Source organism: Macrobrachium nipponense, chromosome 32 (genome assembly GCF_015104395.2).
Source record: "Macrobrachium nipponense isolate FS-2020 chromosome 32, ASM1510439v2, whole genome shotgun sequence".
NCBI lineage: Eukaryota > Metazoa > Arthropoda > Malacostraca > Decapoda > Palaemonidae > Macrobrachium > Macrobrachium nipponense.
Window position 1 is genome coordinate 30,490,820 of NC_061094.1, and position 20,503 is coordinate 30,511,322.

At 39.7% G+C, this 20,503-nt stretch overlaps 1 protein-coding gene across 4 annotated transcripts in view; it reads left to right on the forward strand.

The window, feature by feature from the left end:
• The window catches only part of LOC135207301 (protein downstream neighbor of son homolog), a 315,011-nt gene that overhangs the window by 182,354 nt on the left and 112,154 nt on the right, over positions 1 to 20,503 (forward strand). For all 4 annotated transcript variants that reach the window (XM_064238975.1, XM_064238977.1, XM_064238976.1 and 1 more), the window contains 2 exons: positions 4,708 to 4,821; positions 12,933 to 13,174. In XM_064238975.1, the coding sequence (XP_064095045.1) occupies positions 4,708 to 4,821; positions 12,933 to 13,174 (356 nt within the window). The remainder of the gene's footprint in view (positions 1 to 4,707; positions 4,822 to 12,932; positions 13,175 to 20,503) is intronic.

Below are 20,503 nucleotides of genomic sequence, written 5' to 3' on the forward strand. Positions count from 1 at the left end.
GATGAAAGAATTTTTATGGTACTAGTATGTAAAATGTTTATTGATAATTTCAGTTATTTAATAATAATGATAATAATAATAATAATTATAATAATCACAAATCACCATGCACCCAAATGGATGACCACAGGAAGAACATCCTAAGTACAAAAAGACAAGAGTAAGGGAAATATAGCCAGTAACTACAGGCCTATCACCTGCCTACCAATAATGTGGAAGTTACTAACAGGTATCATCAGTGAAAGGCTATACAACTACCTAGAGGAGACAAACACCATCCCCCACCAACAGAAAGGCTGCAGAAGGAAGTGTAGGGGCAACAAAAAGACCAAGCTCTTGATAGACAAAATGGTAATGAAGAACAGTAGGAGAAGGAAAACCACCTAAGCATGGCATGGACAAACTATAAGAAAGCCTTCGACATGATACCACCACACTTGGCTAATAGAATGCCTGAAAATATATGGGGGCAGAGGAAAACAACCATCAGCTTGCTTCCTCAAAAATACAATGCGCAACTGGAATACAATACTTACAAGCTCTGGAATAAGACTAGCAGAGGTTAATATCAGGAGAGAGATCTTCTAGGGCGACTCACTGTCCCAACTACTCTTCGTAGTAGCCATGATTCCCATGACAAAAGTACTACAGAAGATGGATGCCGGGTACCAACTCAAGAAAAGAGGCAACAGAATCAACCATCTGATGTTCATGGACGACATCAAGCTGTATGGTAAGAGCATCAAGGAAATAGATACCCTGATCCAGACTGTAAGGATTGTATCTGGGGACATCAGGATGGAGTTTGGAATAGAAAAATGCGCCTTAGTCAACATACAAAAAGGCAAAGTAACGAGAACTGAAGGGATAAAGCTACCAGATGGGAGCAACATCAAACACATAGATGAGACTGGATACAAACACCTGGGAATAATGGAAGGAGGGGATATAAAACACCAAGAGATGAAGGACACGATCAGGAAAGAATATATGCAGAGACTCAAGATGATACTCAAGTCAAAACTCAATGCCGGAAATATGATAAAAGCCATAAACACATGGGCAGTGCCAGTAATCAGATACAGCGCAGGAATAGTGGAATGGATGAAGGCAGAACTCCGCAGCATAGATCAGAAAACCAGGAAACATATGACAATACACAAAGCACTACACCCAAGAGCAAATAAGGACAGACTATACATAACACGAAAGGAAGGAGGGAGAGGACTACTAAGTATAGAGGACTGCGTCAACATCGAGAACAGAGCATTGGGGCAATATCTGAAAACCAGTGAAGACGAGTGGCTAAAGATTGCATGGGAAGAAGGACTAATAAAAGTAGACGAAGACCCAGAAATATACAGAGACAGGAGAATGACAAACAGAACGGAGGACTGGCACAACAAACCAATGCACGGACAATACACGAGACAGACTAAAGAACTAGCCAGCGATGACACATGGCAATGGCTACAGAGGGGAGAGCTAAAGAAGGAAACTGAAGGAATGATAACAGCAGCACAAGATCAGGCCCTAAGAACCAGATATGTTCAAAGAACGATAGACGGAAATAACATCTCTCCCATATGTAGGAAGTGCAATACGGAAAATGAAACCATAAACCACATAGTAAGCGAATTCCGGCACTTGCACAGAACCAGTGGCAAAAGCCCTCCACTGGAGCCTGTGCAAGAAACATCAGCTACCTTGCAGTAATAAGTGGTACGAGCACCAACCTGAAGGAGTGATAGAAAATGATCAGGCAAAGATCCTCTGGGACTATGGTATCAGCACGAATAGGGTGATACGTGCAAATAGACCAGACTTGACGTTTATTGGCAAAATCAAGAAGAATGTATCACTCATTGATGTTGCAATATCATGGGACACCAGAGTTGAAGAGAAAGAGAGGGAAAAAATGGATAAATATCAAGACCTGAAAATAGAAATAAGAAGGATATGGGATATGCCAGTGGAAATTGTACCCATAATCATAGGAGAACTAGGCACGATCCCAAGATCCCTGAAAAGGAATCTTGAAAAACTAGAGGCTGAAGTAGCTCCAGGACTCATGCAGAAGAGTGTGATCCTTGAAACGGTGCACATAGTAAGAAAAGTAATGGACTCCTAAGGAGGCAATGCCACCCAATCGAATTGGAGGACTGTGATAGAGCAAAAAAAAAAAAAAAAATAATAATAATAATAATAGAACTGTAATTACAAAATTCATAATGGTAGTATTTTAAAGAGATGAAAATTACCTTTCCATTTCACTTGTAAGGATAACTCCTCTTTCTTACCGAGATGAGAGAATTTTTATGGTAGATGCATGTGTTTATTATATTTTCAAATAATAATAATAATAATAATAATAATATTAGAAGTAGTAATAATACGATAATAATTTCAAATGAAAATTCTTCCCTTCGTCTTTTTCTGTATCAATTTCCCTACCTTCTCATAACTCCAGTGATGCTCGGAGCTGGGAAAGTAACAATGCCATACAATGGTCAACAAATTATTGGTTTTTATGTAATCTCTCTCTTTCTCTCTCTCTCTCTCTCTCTCTCTCTTTTACTGAGATGAGATCATTTCCATGGACATGTATTTAATAAATATATCATTAATACTTTCCAATAATAATATTATAACTGTAAATACAAAATTCATATGTGAGTATTTTAAATACAATAATCATTCCATTTCACTCTTTTAAATACTGTAAGGACAATCTCTCTTCTCTCCTCCTCTCTCTCTCTCTCTTCTCTCTCTCTCTCTTCTCTCTCCTCCTCTGCACAAGATACTTGTCATAGTGGTAACTCTGTCTCTCTTGGCTGCTAGTGTTATAAGTACGTATGTAAGTATATACCTTTAAGGGTACTAATGTTTAGGATTACTTTGAAATTATATTAATACAATCTCCAAGATTAATACAGTAATATGATAATGATTTAAGGTAAATTTGATGCAGGATGTTACATAAGGTATACATTTGGTGTTTCCATTTCTTCCTTCTTTTATCTCCCGCTCTCAGCAAAAGAATTGATAGACAGACAAACATAATTGCACAGTCCTCTCTTTCTGTCTTCTCTGGAGAAATATATGTATTTATGGAAAGGGAAAAAAGTGTTGCCTACAGACGTTCATTTCAATCTATTGAAATCGTAAGGAGTTATTCTCTCTCTCTCTCCTCTTCTCTATTCTCTCTCTCTCTCTCTCGTCACTCTCTCTCTCTCTCTCTCTCTCTCTGCTATTGGCTGTTTATATATTTCTAATGGTAAAATGTTTAAGATGACTTTAAAATGATATTAATAATATCAATTCATTGGTATATTTGATGTAGGATAATACTTTAAGTAGACATTTGGTATTTGAACTTTCAAGATAGGCAGATATAGGTATTTTTAGAGGGGAGTTCTAACTATTTGCGGGTTTGAGCTATTCGCGTGGGTGTCTGGTACACATCTCCCGCAAATAAGGGGGGAACACTGTATATATATATATATATATATATATAGACACATACTTAAGCCGAAAATCGCCATAAGCCGGAACATCGTAAAAAATCCTAAGTGAAAACCTTACTTTTAATGATTTTAGTGCATTGAAAACTATGTAAACTGCATTCTTATTGCATTTTTCATCAAAAAAACTTTCAAATATTGATTATTTTGCATTTTTGTTGTCATATTTCATTTGCCAGATCAGCGTTGTAGGCGTCGTAACCCTGGAACTTGCGTTGTAACCTTGAAAATAATGTCTGAAATAATGTCTTATATATATATAATTGAGAAGCGCCCTTAACCTTGGAACGTCGTAAGCCGAACCCATCGTAACCCGGGGAACTGCCTGTAAAAAAAAAATATATATATTTAATATATATATATAATATATATATATATAGATATTATATATATATAATATATTATATATAGTATTTATATATACATATAATATTATATATATTATATATATGTATATTAATATATGTCTATTATATATATATATTATATTATATATATATATATATATATGATATATATATATAGTATATATATATATATATATATATATATATATATATATATATTATATATATATTATAGATATATATATATATACATACATACATACATACATACATACATACATACATACTGTACAGACACCATTATGCTTGATAGTCATTGAAAAAATTAATGAATGTTAAACCTTGTCAGTTGCTTAATTCTCAGAATATTATTTGATTGCATAAAGGCAGCTGTGCATTATATGTAAAATTTGAGTGGATTTTTACAATGGTATGAATTCCGTAAAAAGTAATTGTGTCAGTGTACAATATAAATTATAATATTTATATCAATACAGCACAGTGCTATAGATAAAGCTGAGTTTTTTCACAAGGCTTTAGTAAGAAAATTTGTACCTTATATGAGTGGATATTAATTAGAATTCATAAAAATAATCATGAGTAAGAAAAAAAAATTCACCTTAATTCCTGTACATTAAAGCTAAACTGTGCATGGGATGACTTTGTAACAGCTAGTTTATCCATTATTTATGAATTTTAAGTAATATAAGATCTAATTTTACAGTTGTTTGATGCAATATTAACAATTTAGGAATTTAACTCTGCACAGTCATTTTCTTCTGAGGGAAGATGAATGTATTCTGCACGACAATGGAGTGTTTGCTTTGTTTTTCCAGGATGATGGCGCATCAAAACAAACTTGGACACATAAGTTAGTTGTTGACTGGAGTTTGAAGACAAAAATTCGTTTCAGATCTCTCAAGCCTCTTCCATGGAAACATAATTTCAAGGTTTGTTTAAGAGGATTTAATATCTCATTCAAATTCTTGATTATGTCATCGTAAATATATGAGGAAACTGATATTTGTCGGCCAGCAAGAAACTGCCACCTTTATTATTAATATAAACTTATTTTTCCAATAATTACAAAGAATATTGTAAATTAATAATTAATCATGACATTTTATGTTCACATCAAGAATAAACCGCAGAAAACCTTTTCATAATATGTACAAAACATGTGTGATTCAATGAGAACACAAACCTTTATCTGTTAGAGAAAAGCTTTGTAATTAGGTATTTAATTGGCAGTGGGCTACAACCCATACACCAATGGTAACTTAGAACTTTTTCTTTGGTTACTGTTAAGTCAAGACACTCAACTTTTGAGTGCAATCATGGTCCTCAGTCGTGTTGTGAAGCTAACCATTATAATATTTACTATTTTTGTTTTGTGTTTGTTATTGTTTATAATGTCAGAGATTTTATAACAATGATTTTAGTTTGTTTCTACAGGAATGAAAACCATCTTTTATATGTATATATGTTACAGGGAATATGTGAAATCAGGGATTTCTTAAAATCCCTAGGGAATATGTAAAATCAGGGATTTCTTAAAATCCCTAGGGAATATGTAGAATAACCAATTCACTTAGGAACATTTGAACCCTGAGGGTTAGTACTAAACATGGTAATAGTGATTCATCTACTCTGTTTCACCTTGTTTAGTACTAGCCTGTGGGGGATCAAATGTCCCTAAGTGCATTTGATCCCCCAGGGCCTAGTACTAAATACGGCGAAACACATTTGAGCCCCAAGGAACTAGTACCAAACACAGCAAAACAGTGTAGATGAATCGGTCTCACTGTGTTTAGTACTAGCCCTCTGGGATCAAATGTTCCTATGCGAATTGGTTATTTTACATATGCCCTGGGGATTTTGTGAAATCCCTAGATTTCACATATTCCCTGTAACTTATATATATGTATTCAGCAAGAGCTAATCATTCATTGAAGACGGGCAGCAAGGTAACTGGTTGCCTGCGCAGTCTTCTCAGAAGAGGTGGGGGACTGACCCTGACCTTTTCCATGCTTGTAGTACTTCTGAAGAATTATGAAAAGCAGATTCCACACTTCCCTGGACTGTTGACTATCCTAATTCCTCAAGAGTTACCCTGGGGAGTCTTAGCACTCTTCCTAAGATACTGGGATGATGATCATGGATATGCATGAATTAAATTTCTGTCACGAGATGCTATGCGTGGTTGATGACCAACTTCACCTTGTATATGCATAAGTTGCTAGATCTCACAGATTCCTTACCTTACAATTTTTTTATTGTTTTAACCGGTTTCCAGCTGGCATGAAGAGATTTATCCTATTGTTAAGACCGAAGGTTGGTTAACTATGAAAAATAGAAATTGATTAAAACATTTGTCATTTCTGTCTGTTTTTTTTTATTCTAATGGAATAATTGTTGATTCTTTGTACAGATATGCTGATTGCTAAAATTTTCTTTGATCAGCCAAAGGATGAACTAGGAATTCTCCTTGATGTCTTTTGGCTTCAACCAAATATCAGCCTTCAAGTCCATATTGTACCATAGATTTTTCAGCTTATGGGTTTTCTGTGATCTGGGAGTTCCTCTTGGGTGTTCCTTCTCATGTAAGAGACTCTGGTCTTACACTATTTCAGGGACTGAGTTCCAGGGAAAGTGGTTGGTCTATTCACAATTCTCTGTATGTTTGTCTACAAGACAAAAGTCATTCTCTCTGTGAATTCTATTATGGGTCTGGTCTCAGTGTGAGGCACTGATCAGTGTCCTGTCTCCAGTTCCACTCCAAATATTTAGCTACGGTGTGGATTGAAAAGATAACTCCTTGAATGTCCCCTGCCTGTCACATCCTCCAAAATCAGAAGGTGGTAAGGCCAGATTGTCCCTCAACCTTGTACTTTTGAAGCTGGGACTTTAGCTAAGATTGGAAGGGCCCAAGATACAGACAAGAGACCCCGAGAATAAATAGCAGTGTTATATCCTCTTGACTTTGGTAACCAGGCCACAGAGTCAGGTTTTACTGACTGAATCCGAAGATGGTTGCAGAACAGAGATCCATGAAACCATCAACAAGCTCATTCCCAAGAGACTGTTTCTTGAAATTGTAATAAAGGGGCATAGCATGACCACCAGCTTGTTCTTCAAGTAGTTTCCCATATCTGAGAGGTGAAGTAACATCCGTCTGTATCCATCAGGGGTATCTTAAAATTCTGCACCATACTGTGTATTATTCCTAGATTGGAGAGAGGTAAAGGAAGATTCCTACGGCTACACAGCCCTATTGTCAGAGAAGATACCTTCAACATGTGTTTGTGAAGGTAAGAAGAATGGTTTGCTTGCTGGGAATGGCCTTATCCTCCACATATGTTTGCTTTGTACCTTGTCAAATGAAGTCATGAAGAAAAGGGACATTGATTTCAAGGACCTCTTGAGCTGTCTCTCTTACAGATGTTTGAGATCGCTGATCTCTCGGCTTGATTTGTTTGTGAGACATAGGTAAAGGAGCTAAGCAATAAGCTCACTAACATAGCCACAATGGTGGGTATCTTTAATAAGAGGCCTGCCCTTAGTTCATCCCTATCAATAGCTGCATACAAAAACCTCAGAATAGCAGAAGTTGAGTTCAGAAGCTGGTCTTTTTAGCAGAAGCTGCCCTGCAAGACTCACTGTGAACAGTATCTTGCTATTTGGTGCAAAGAATCAGAATCACATTGTTGGTTGTATATAAATGCAGGCAGGCCCTAGTTAACAGCAGGGTTTCCATTCCTGGCCAAGTGCTGTTAACTGAAAATTATTGATAACCGGAACCACAGTAATTATGGTAATAAACTACCTATACAATGCCATAATTACTGATAAACCGTTTACCACCGTCGATAAACTGCCTACTGAAATTCTGGTTAACAATGTTGTTAGCCAAGTTTCATGAAACCGAAATGCCTTTAACCAATGCATCTGATAAGTGGGGACTGCCTGTAAATAAACGTTATCTCATGTAGTAAGACTTTGCTAACTTAAATGGCTGACCTTATCTTTGCTGATGAGACTAACCGATTTAGAAGGCAGACTTCTTTTAGGATGTGAGTGAGTAGAAATTCAGATAGTGATGAAGTGGAAATATTAAGCAAACCTTTCCTCTGGCGGCATGTAGAGCAAAGATTCCATTGTGTTTCAGCTACTAGTTAGAGCTCTGCTCTCAAGTCTTCCATATATCTTAAAAAGTGTTATTGCAGAAGTAAAATAAAAAGTTTCTTGATGTTTTTTGAAGATTGTGTTTCATGAATATAAATCATATATGTTCATTTGCAGAATAAACCTTCGGTCTTAACATTAGGATAAATCTTCTGGCACCAGCTGGAAACCAGTTAAAAAAATAAAAAATTGTATATGCAAGGAATCTGTGGCATCTAGCATCTAATATGTAGATGAGGTGGAAGCGAGTCAGAGGCCATGCTTGAACCCAGCAATGTATTTAGTCTTTCTTCAACTGCCTGGGAGAGTGGATGTTCACTTTGGCTCTCCTCCTCCCAAGCAGGTTTTTGCTAAGCCCGTGATTCCTTCCTTGCTTTTGTGTACTTTGGGTGTCTGTGTGTGTTTTGTGGTTTCATCATGGATTCCTCTAACCAATTTATCATTTTACACAGAAATGGGATGTTGGGGAGAATTACTTAACTATCCATTGCTGTTTGCCTTTTGTTATTTAGTGGTCTAGACTGACAAAATACGTAAGATATTAAAAATGTATGATTCCCTAATATGAAGTGTGGAAAGATATATTATCATGGATTCAATCAAGAAGACTAGGACCCATCAACACTTGTGTCCAGGAGTCCAAGGATGAGAAGGCTTCGATTAAGAGGTGGAAGTTGGTTCCCTTCTGGTTGCAGCTTCTTCACCTGTTCATCTTCCCCATGGACGTGCTAGTGTTAGATGTGAGGCTGTTGTGGGTTGTGGATGTGAAACTTGTCGGCCGTGGACGTATCTGCGTGATGGAAAGGACCGCCTTTTTCCGGTGTCCTAAAGGCCTAGGCTCTCTTGTTCTCGTTCTCTGAGTAGTTCCTACTTGTGTTGTTTGCCTTCTAGGGTCAAGGATCATGGGTCTTTGAGGTGAGTGTAGTCTCCTTCTCCAGGACGTTCTCCCCTTTGTAGGTTGTCTTCTCTGGACCATGTATGTGCTCCATCGCACGACCGTGTACGTGGTTCGTCACATGACCTTGCACGTGGGTCTTTGTGCACGAGGTTGTTTGTTGTCCACTGCAGGTGTAGTCCTTCTGGTGGAAGGGGTGTCGTCCAGACTCCGAGGAAAGGTTCTCCAGTGGCCACCAGGAGGGATGGAGATCTTTCTCAGCCGTCTTCATAATGTCATCGGTCTCCTGTGCTGGATCTGGAGAGGGGGAGAGTCAAGAGTTTCTGTCATCATTCTCAAAGGTTATTGATCTCATTCGTAAGTTCAGTAATCTTGCTGGGAGGACACAGGCTCCGTCTTCTATGACCCATACAGGCATAGAGGCCTTGTTTGGCTTGAGACAGGATGCCAAAGCATTGTTTGAGCTTCCATGTCCGGATGATGCTCAATCAATTTTGTAGCATGTTAACGCTCTGGTCTTGGGGCAGGATAGCTCCCTGCATTCAATAGGTCGTTTAAGCTTCTCCCCCACCTCTTATGTGGCACAGGACGTACTACTCAACGAATGTAGTTCAGCTGATGGCTTGTAGTGATCATTCGAACTTGTTCCATTTAAAGCCTGGCTTAACTCTGGATCAGGTAAGGGCTGAGGGCCCTTCATTGTCCTTTCAAGAGGCCTCAACTTTGGAGTTGACTGCTTCTTCTGCCTTCCAGATTGTGTTGTGGTTGGACTTGATCGTCTGCCTTGTTTGGCTTGAGACAGGATGCCAAAGCATTGTTTGAGCTTCCATGTCCGGATGATGCTCAATCAATTTTGTAGCATGTTAACGCTCTGGTCTTGGGGCAGGATAGCTCCCTGCATTCAATAGTTCGTTTAAGCTTCTCCCCCACCTCTTATGTGGCACAGGACGTACTACTCAACGAAGTAGTTCAGCTGATGGCTTGTAGTGATCATTCGAACTTGTTCCATTTAAAGCCTGGCTTAACTCTGGATCAGGTAAGGGCTGAGGGCCCTTCATTGTCCTTTCAAGAGGCCTCAGCTTTGGAGTTGACTGCTTCTTCTGCCTTCCAGATTGTGTTGTGGTTGGACTTGATCGTCTGCAGTGGCCAGAATAATGTCGTATCGTCATGAAGTAGTTCTGTCAGCTCTCCTTCCTTCATCAGGCTGCTTCAGTCTGGCGCTAAATCCATTTCTTACCTGGGCCATCTTAGTGCTAATTTGTATGCCAACCTACTCCTGAGTAGGAGGGATGCTTCCCTGTTGAAGGTGACAAGTTCAGTGGAACCTGAGTCCTTGTCATCTCTTCGGAATGGGGACCTCCTGGAATCACAGCTCTTTCCTAGGATGCAGCTGGAATATGTGATAGACTGATGGCGTGCTGATACCAAGGACAGGCTTGTTCAGCAGGCAGTCTCGAAGTCGGAGGCTTGTTCTCGCCCTCCTCCTCCTACAAGGCAGAGTAGGAGGTCTCCTCCAAGGAAGTCTGCCAGGTGGTGAATTTCTGTAAGGACTCCTCAACCTAAGGCTCCATCTAAGTCAAAGCACCAGCAGCGTCCCTTTGGTCCTGTTCCTCCAACCAGGAAAGTGGGTTAGGGGAAGAGGGAGAGTGGGTTGTCAATAGAGGGGATGCCACTCCCTACCCAGAGGGATACCTGGTGGGCCATTGGGCCAAATGGTAATACTACTGAGCAGAGAAGTGGTTAGTAGATGTCCTTCAGGTTTAGTATCTACTACATTTTGACTTCCCTCCCCCTCTCTTGGATCGTCCCCTCCTTAACCTGACTTATGCTCGGTGCTCTATGAAGCACTTAACTCTTAAGGAGGAAGTGTCGAAGATATTGGACAAGGGCGCAATGGAGGAAGTTCATCATCCCTCACTGGGGTTTTACTGTCAGATCTTTCTGGTTCCAAAGACTACAGGTAATTGGAGACCAGTTATAATTCTTTCAATGCTGAACCTCTTCATCAGGAAGACGTGGTTCAGAATGTAGATGCCCTGAACAGTTTTGGCAGCAGTAAGGCAGAATGACTTCATGCTGTCAATTGACTTGAAGTACACTTACTTCCAGATCCTGATTCACCCTTCGTTCTGGAGATTCCTTGCTTTAGCCTTGGAGAGCAAGTGTTCCAGTTCAAGGTCCTTTGCTTTGGTTTGACTGCAGACCCTCAAGTGTTCACAAGGGACTTTACCCTGGATTTCAACATGGGCCCATGCTGAGATACCTCGAAGACTAGCTGGTTTTAGCAAGTTCAAGAGAGAAGTTAGTATGGGACTGGGACTGTCTTCTCCAGTTTTGTTGGAACCTAGGCATCGTCATAAACATGGAGAAGTCCAATCTGCTCCCCAGTCAGAGGATTCTTTACCTGGTTATGGTGATAGTAGATACGGCAGTGTTGAGGGTTTTTCCGTCGGACCAGAGATTCAGAAGCTCACGACAGTGGCTTGATCCTTCCTTGCTCAGGTCGAGCAGCCAGCCTTCCAGTGGCAGGTTCTCCACTGTATCTTGTTATCCCTTGAAAAGCTGGTCCCTCATGGGCGTCTCCACACTCGCTCTCTGCAGTGGAGACTGAAGTTCTGGTCACCGGCGGGTGATAAAGGAAGGGGACAAAGGCACAACACTAGTATGGGGTGTGCAGCAGCAGGAGATGAAGCATTGGGAAGAGGAGAAGAAAAGCCCTCCCACGAAGGAAGAGTAGAAACCCTACGATGCTCCCTCTTACCATTAAGTTACTTCTTCTGCTCTCTAGGCCACGCATGGCATTCCGTGCAGGGATTTGCTATTGTACAAACGTTACAGCGACACCCACTGCCGAAGCCAAAAAACAAGATCACGGAAAACCTGGAGTTCCGGGGCGCACACATTGATGAGGCTGAGATGGAGCAGAAGAAGCCATAATAACAGCACACACACACACACACACACACACACACACACACACACACACACACACACACACACACACACACACACACACACTAAAGGCCGAGAGAGGTCAACCACAACTCTCGGCCAGGCGGTTAAGAAAAGACTGACTCTGTGGTGTAGACGTATGGTCCTTGACTACTCTTCACCCACTATACGCACGTGTTGCCAGATCTCACAAGATTCCCTGATTTCATCTGCAATTTAACCAGGTCCACCTAGGCGCTAGAAATTATCCTGTTGTTTGCAGCTATGAAAAATACAAATTGTCTTAGAAAATAAGTCATGTGCCTCGTGAGTGCTAACTGAAAAGGATGGCCACTAGAGGCGCAGCAGTCGCAAGCGTGGGATGGTGTAGTAGTAGTACGAGCTGCTCCCTCTGTGGGACGGCTCCCCTCTTGGAGGGTTTTGTAGTGGGAGATTTCTATTGGCATTTGGCTCGTGGTAGTGGTCTCACTCGCCTAGTGTTCATACCGACACCCTCCTAGAGGGTGAGCGAGTCAGTCAATACTGACCTTTTTCTTTAATTTTATTTATTCTCTGGTATGTGTTAGTAACATTTACCCTAGAAATATGAAGATTAAAGGATATTTCGCGCAAGCGACACGAGCCAATCGCCCAGAAATAGATTTTTTCCTTACGTCAAAATCCTTTTTTCACTGTTACCCATGGTAATTATAGTAATTCTAAAACTCTCCCAAAGAAGCCTCTTGTTGGGGAAATAATCGAGCAAACTTTTACCCATCCATTTATTTATATACTTTTGTATTATGGGTTAAGTCTTGGTAGCCTACAATAGTAATTTCTGAACAGTATGAGTTTAGAATATGGCCTTTTGAAGTAGGGCTTGTTCAGTATAATTGGTATAGAAGTTGTTTTTATGAGATCCACTACAATATTGTAACCTGTTTTTATAAGGTCCACTACAATATTAAAACCTGTTTTTATAAGATCCACTACCATATTAAAACCTGTATTTTAAGTACCATTTTTAAGAAAGTGTTTTCTTCTCTGTAGACATCGGAAGAAGCATCGGGTACAACAGGCTTTGTTCGTTGTCTCAGTTCAGCATCTGAAGAAAATGAGGATCGCACTCTTGATACTTCTGCGAATGCTAAATTTTATCAATGTTGTTTAATTTGGCAACACCCAAATCTTCCATGGCTTCAGCTTTTTCCAAGAGACAATGTTAAGATATCATCCCAGACTGGACTTTTTGGGAATGATCAGAAATTGGCAGATTCTCTTCATGCTGAATGGTAAGTTTGACCAACAGTAACTGAAGGATATCAAGGTTTGTCTGTATATTGTTTTATGCTCATGCAATGGTAGCTTTTTTCACAAAGCCATATTAATGAACCAAAGTGATATGATAGTTATTCACTTTAAAATGTGCTATACAAGTAAACTGTTAGAAGGTAGGTGGCAGAAGCAATCCAAGTAAGAGAATTCCCTCACCCAACTTAGCTTACACTCCCTTTTAGGACTTTAGTGAATAATGAATACTGTCTGTGTATGTAATTTCCAAATTTCATGTTTATGCATGTCTATGATAATTTTGTATTTCATTTTTCTCCTTTTATTGTGGTGTAATTCAGCCTCCTGACACCATCATTCTTGTGTGTTATTACATTAAACAAGAATAGTAGGTATGCATGTAAAGTAGCCTTGATTTGCAGTGTCAGACTTCCAAGGCAAATGGCTTCTGAAGTCTTGAAGTTGGAAGAGGAAGATTATCTGGAAAATCAACCAGTGACAGTCATTAGTAGATGGTGACAGATGTATTCATTATGTTTGAGTTTATTTTCTGTTTGTTTAAAGTCCTTTCATTCTCTCCTGTTTATGTATTAGTACAGGTGAACCACCAGTAATCCAGCTTCATTGGGACATGCAGGGTGTTGGATTAGTGATTTTGCTGGATTACAGAGTAATTTGGTCAGAATATACTTAACATAACAGTTAACCACCTCATCCTACCATTAAAATACCCAGTAAATCAGTACAAGTTGGCTAACCCTTAAACGGCGAGCTGGTATTTCCGAAAGTGTATCCCGTATGCCGGCAGCGTTCGCGAGTGAGCGCCGAACCGGAAAAAAAGTTTTTTTTCAAAAAGTCACAGCACGCTTAATTTTCAAGATTAAGAGTTCAGTTTTGGCTCCTTTTTTTGTCATTGCCTGAAGTTTAGTATGCAACCATCAGAAATGAAAAAAATATCATTATCATATATAAATATTGGAATATATGACAGCACAAAAAAAAAATTTCATATATAATTGCATACAAATCGTGCTGTGAGCAAAACGGTTAAAGCTAATGAGTTAATTATTTTTTCGTTGTATTGTACACTAAATTGCAATGATTTCGTTATATAACAAATTGTAAAACAACCAAAGAGAAAATATTATCACAATATGATGATGCATGAATTCGTAACGCACGGACGCAAAAAAAAGTTTGTTCAAAAATTCACCATAATTGAAATATTGTGCTAGAGACTTCCCGTTTGTTGCAAAATGAAGGTAATTGATTGAATATTACTAGACTACTAGACTGTAAGTAAAAGAGTTAAAGTTGACCGAAGGTTGAATTTTTTGTATTTATCGTTATTTATATGAAAATATTCCAAAACTGATAAAAGCTACAATCATTGGTTGTTTAATGTTGTATTCTACATGAAATTGTGCACATTTTCATATATAAAACTTTATGTAACGGCTAATATAAAATGGTGCAAACATTACGACAATCGGATGAAAAAATGTAAGATTTTTTCGGAAGTGTTACCGCGTGGACATAAGGAAAAAGTTTTTTCATAAATTCACCATAAATCGAAATATTGTGCTAGAGACTTCAAATTTGTTGCAAAATAAAGGTAAATGATTGAATATTACTAGAATGTAATAGTTTTAGCTTACAATTGCGTTTTTTTACCATTTCAGTTGAGTCAAAGTTGACCGAAGGTTGAAATTTTGACACTTATCGTTATTTATATGAAAATATTCCAAAACTGATAAAAGCTACAACCATGGGTAGTTTTTTGTTGTATTCTACATGAAATTGCGCACATTTTCATATATAAAACTTTATGTAACGGCTAATTTAAAACGGTGCAAATATTACGACAATCGAAGGAAATAATTCATGATTTTTTCGGAAGTTATCGCGCTGACGTAAGGAAAAATTTTTTTTTTCATAAATTCACCATAAATTGAAATATTGTGCTAGACCCTTCCAATTTGTTGCAAAATAAAGGTAAATGGTTGAATATTACTAGAATGTAAGAGTTTCAGCTTACAATTATGTTTTTCAACCATTTCGGTCGAGTCAAAGTTGACCAAAGGTTGATATTTTGGCACATCGTTATTTATATAAAAAATATTTCAAAACTGATAAAAGCTACAACCATGGGTTGTTTTTTGTTGTATTCTACATGAAATTGCGCACATTTTCATATATAAAACTTTATGTAATGGCTAATATAAAACGGTGCAAACATTACGACAATTGGATGAATAAATTTCTGATTTTTTGGCAGTTACTGCGTGGACGTAGGAAAAAGTTTGTTTCTAAAATTCACCATAAATCAAAATATTGCACTAGAGACTTCCAATCTATTGCAAAATGAAGTTAAATAATTGAGTATTACTAGAATGTAAGAGTTTTAGCTTAGAATTGTGGTTTTTGACCATTTCGGTCGAGAAAAAGTTGACCGAAGGTCGAATTTTTTGTATTTATCATTATTTATATGAAAATATTTCAAAACTGATAAAAGCTACAACCATGGGTTGTTTTTTGTTGTATTCTACATGAAACTGCACACATTTTCATATATAAAACTGTAATGGCTAATATAAAATGGTGCAAAAATTATGTCAAAGTGACAAAATAATTTCTGAGATTTGTCGCTGATGCTTTTTAGTGCGAGAAGAAAGAAATTTGTGCTTGCGCGCCTGGGTAACGATTGTAAACAAAACAACAGCTTGATCCGTGAACTCTCAGCATCCCTCAAGGTGCGTGATTGGAAAGTTTTCGCCAAGTAGGCCTATAACTATTTTTCCGCAAATTTAAAAGAAAAACTTTTGCGTCGATGTTTCGTACGTCAATTCAGCACCCAACAGACAATTTTCGTCAACGTTTAATACGTCCAATCGTCGTTTAAGGGTTAATATGGAAAAAAAAAAACATTAAATGAAAATCAAGTGAGATTTCAATGAACCATGACAAAATAAATGATAAAGGTAATTTTGTTTACTTACACAACAAAGTTTATCACTGCTGCTTCCAAAGTGAAGAGCTGGAATTTGCGACTAAGCACATTTACATGTCTTGAGGTGAAGAACTGTCAGGATTCGCATTTTCTTTATCTTGGAATTTTTTCATATGTTTTATGCTATTGTCATTTGTATTTTTAATGTATACAGTGGTACCTTGAGATACGAGATTAATTCGTTCCGGAACCGGGCTCGGAACTCGAAAAACTCGTATCTCAAATAAATTTTTCCCATTTAAATTAACTGAAATGTATTTAATCCGTTCCAGACCTATGAAATATACCCCCCAAACCATCGTAAATAATGAAGAAAACACATATAAATGTAGAAATATAGTACAAAAAAATTATACAGTACGTAATATATTTAAAGTAATGAATAGAATTAAAGTAAAATAAAGAAAAGAAAAAGTTAATTTAATCTAACCTTGGTGACAGTTGTGTGCGGGTGGCTGAGGGAGGCGAGTGACGGAGGGGGAGGGCTGGACGGCTACATTAGTCCCGTTACGTAAACAGGAATTTTCCTAACAGAAAATGAAAAATGAACATTAAAATGTAAACTAAAACAGCAGTTTGTTCATGACACTTACCTGCCAGATATATATATATAGCTGTATTCTCTGACGACCGACAGAATTTCGAAACTCCCGGCAAACGCAGTGGTCGGCTAGGTGGTTAGTACCCATTCCCGCCGCTGGGAGGCGGATACCAGGAACCATTCCCATTTTCTATTCAGATTTTTCTCTGTCGCTGGTCGGTAAACAACTGTTTACAGACCTCCGCCTAGGATTTTGAAAACCCCATTTGTCACTTGAGTATTTGGATTGTCTTTTGGTTTCGGACTTGGCTTAGTGATTTGGCATACGCTATTGTGGTTTGGATTTTGATTTTGCTTTTGATTTTTCTTAGAATTGAGATGTCTGGATCTAGTTCTACTAGTTTCAGAGTGTGTGGTGTAGAAGAATGTAAGGTGAGGCTACCAAAAGCCTCGGTAGATCCTCACACGGTGTGTGTGAGTTGTAGAGGGCATGTTTGCTTGTTGGATGATAGGTGCAAAGAATGTGAAGTGTTAACTAATGTCGAATGGAAGGCGTATGAATCTTACATTCGTAGACTTGAGCGTGACAGAATTAGGAGGTCTTCCTCCAGGAGTGCTTCTGTCAAAAGTCAAAGGGATAAAGTTGCTCAATCTAACATAACTGTAGAAAATGTTACCCATAACCCTGTAATTTCACCTGTTGTGATAATGTTGGTGCCCCTAGTGATGTGGAGGGGGCGTCAGATTGGTCCTATAATGCCTCCAGGTTGAGACCTCTGTCGGACTCCCAGAACACAGGGAATGGACATGTCGAAGGCCGAAGGAGGGTTACGGGAATTAAACACCAGTCTGGCGTCCCTTCCTGAAGACGCATCCCAGGCTGCCAAAGATCGTGCGCAAGCTCGAATCTTGAAGGAATGCTTCTCTTCCTCCGAGACGTCCTCACCTTATCGTGGGTGGGAATCTCGGAAGGTCTCTCCAATTGAGAGTGGTAAGGAAGACGTAAGACGTCGCACTAGCGGCCATCGTCTTTCTCGCCCTCTTAGGAAAGGTCTTACGGAAGAGGATGCAGCCTCTCCAATTGAGAGTGGTAAGGAAGACGTAAGATGTCGCACTGGCGGCCATCGTCTTTCTCGCCCTCCTAGGAAAGGTCTTACGGAAGAGGACGCAGCCTCTCCAATTGAGAGTGGTAAGGAAGACGTAAGACGTCGCACTGGTGGCCATCGTCTTTCTCGCCCTCTTAGGAAAGGTCTTACTGAAGAGGACTTTCATCGGGAGATCAAGAGCGTTCTCTGCTTCGATTTACGCTTCGGTCTTCCCCGGAAGACTTCGAAGACAGTATCCCACATAAGAGATTCAGGACGCTTTCTGAGCGTCCTGATTCGAGTCCGGAGAGAAGGAAGAAGGCGTCCCCTCGCCCTCGCCCATCTTCTTCTCAAGGGATCATTCCATCATATGGTTCTTCACCATCAAAAAAGGCCCTCGTAGCGATTCGACAGCAGTTGGATGCGTTTTTCGCCAAGAAAGAAGAAAGATCGCGTAGTCGTAAAAAAGATCTATGGCTACCCGTCAAGAAATCTAGACGTTCTCCTTCGGCTTCTCTTCGTTCTTCGTCCTCTTCTGATTCGTCGCCTTCTAGACCTCATCGACTCATTCAGGAACACGCAAGCAGTCCTACTGATAGAGTCTCTAGAAGTATTGGCGGAAGAGAAAAGGACATTAGATGTCGCACAGGCGGCCGTCGTCTTTTCCAAGAGTCGAAGAACGTTCAGAAGGATCGCTCGGAAGTAGAATTGGAAGGAATTAATCTTGGCTTGCAGGAAGAGAGTATTCGACAGAAGAAACGCCTTACTCATCAGGACGCTCGTAAGGACGCTTCTCGGGACGCTCGGTGTCGTAAACGTCGGCTGGATAGACTTGAAACTCACAATGTTACTTCAGAAGAAAGATATGAGGACACTTCTGAGGATGCAAGGCTTCTTACAACTCAAGACCGTATTAAAGGAGCATTTACACGACGTCCATTACGTCAGGACGCAAATGAGGACGCTTTTGAGGACGCGAGGCGTAGTGCTAATAAGGATGCTCGTCGTCCTTCATATCAGGACGCTTTCCAGGACGCAAATGAGGACGCTTTTGAGGATGTTAGGCGTCCGATGCATAGAGTCACCGTGGGAAGAAGAGAACAGGTCACTAGTCAGAAGGATAAGCGCCCTATGCTTCAAGGTAGTAGAAACTACAATATGGGTGCTCGCCAGGAGAAATCGTATGACGTTAGTTTGGAAAATTCGGAGAGAAAGTCAAGGTTAGGAGAACATAGCCGGCTCTCCTCTTCAAAATTTATTTCAAGTGCAAGACCTACGTTTCGAAAGGGAGGTGAAACTTCGGTTTCTTCTCGCTCAATTCAGGATAAGCCTGCGTCTCCCTTAGAAGAGAAATCGTCAAGTGAGCCTGTCTCAGAAGAGGAGGAGGATCCTACAACCTCATCCTCTGTGGATTATAAGACTTTAACTCGCCTTTTAAAAGATTTGTTTCCCGAGAAGTTTCGAGCTCCAGTTCCTCTCTCTCCACCTTCGCAGCTAACCTCTTCGAAGGCAAGGAAGACTCCAAATTTTGTTAAAATGGCCACTTCACTCTCAACTAAAAGGGCTTTTAAAAGAATCCACGATTGGATGGAATCCAAAAAGATGAAGGGCAAGACTTCTTTTGCACTTCCCCCCACAAAGCTTAGTGGAAGATCAGGGAAGTGGTATGAGACAGAAGAAGAAGCAGGTTTAAGAGTCCTTTCTTCTGCACAAGGTGATTTCGCCAACTTAGTGGAGGCGCCTAGAAGATCTTACCTGGCATCAGCAAAAGTTTCTTGGACAATGTCAGAGATAGATCACCATCTCAAAGGCCTTTACAAAACTCAAGAAGTTTTTAACTTTCTAGATTGGTGTTTGGGCGTCTTGGATGTGCAGTCTAGAAGCCCAGATTCTATTTCATTAGAGGACTTAGCGAGTATTTTGTCATGTATGGACAGGGCAGTAAGGGATGGCTCCGATGAACTGGCATCACATTTTACGTCGGGATTCCTGAAGAAACGCGCACTTTTCTGTAGCTTCACAGCTAAGTCAGTGTCGCCTGCGCAAAAAGCAGAATTGTTGTTCGCTCCCTTTTCTGCTCATCTTTTTCCTCAATCGATGGTAAAGGATTTGTCAGTGAATCTCCAAGAAAGAGCAACGCAGGACTTATTGTCTCGGTCTTCGAAACGTCCTACTGATCAGACATCTTCACGAACCATGCAAGCTTCTAGGAAGAATTATAAGCCCTTTCATGGAAGAGCCTCCTCGAGAGCCTCTGCTCGAGGGAGAAGTTTCACTAGGGGCAGAGCCCCCTCAAAAACCAGGGGAAAGAAATGACTTTTCGGCCCTCCAGGCACCAGTCGGGGCGAGACTCGCTCTTTTCGCAGAAGCATGGAGGATAAGAGGGGCGAACTCTTGGTCACTCGAAGTGATCGAGAAAGGTTACAAGATCCCGTTTCTATCAAAACCTCCATTAAGCATAGAGCCAATAGACCTTTCGTCCTCTTATCAGAATTCGAAGCAACAGATCTTGTTAGACCTTTTGGATCAAATGTTGGAAAAGAGAGCAGTAGAAAGAGTTGTATCACGGAACTCACCAGGCTTCTACAACAGGCTTTTCCTGGTTCCGAAGCACTCGGGAGGATGGAGACCTGTCCTAGACGTAAGCAGGCTGAATCTTTTCGTAAGGAAAATAAAATTCAAGATGGAAACTGCA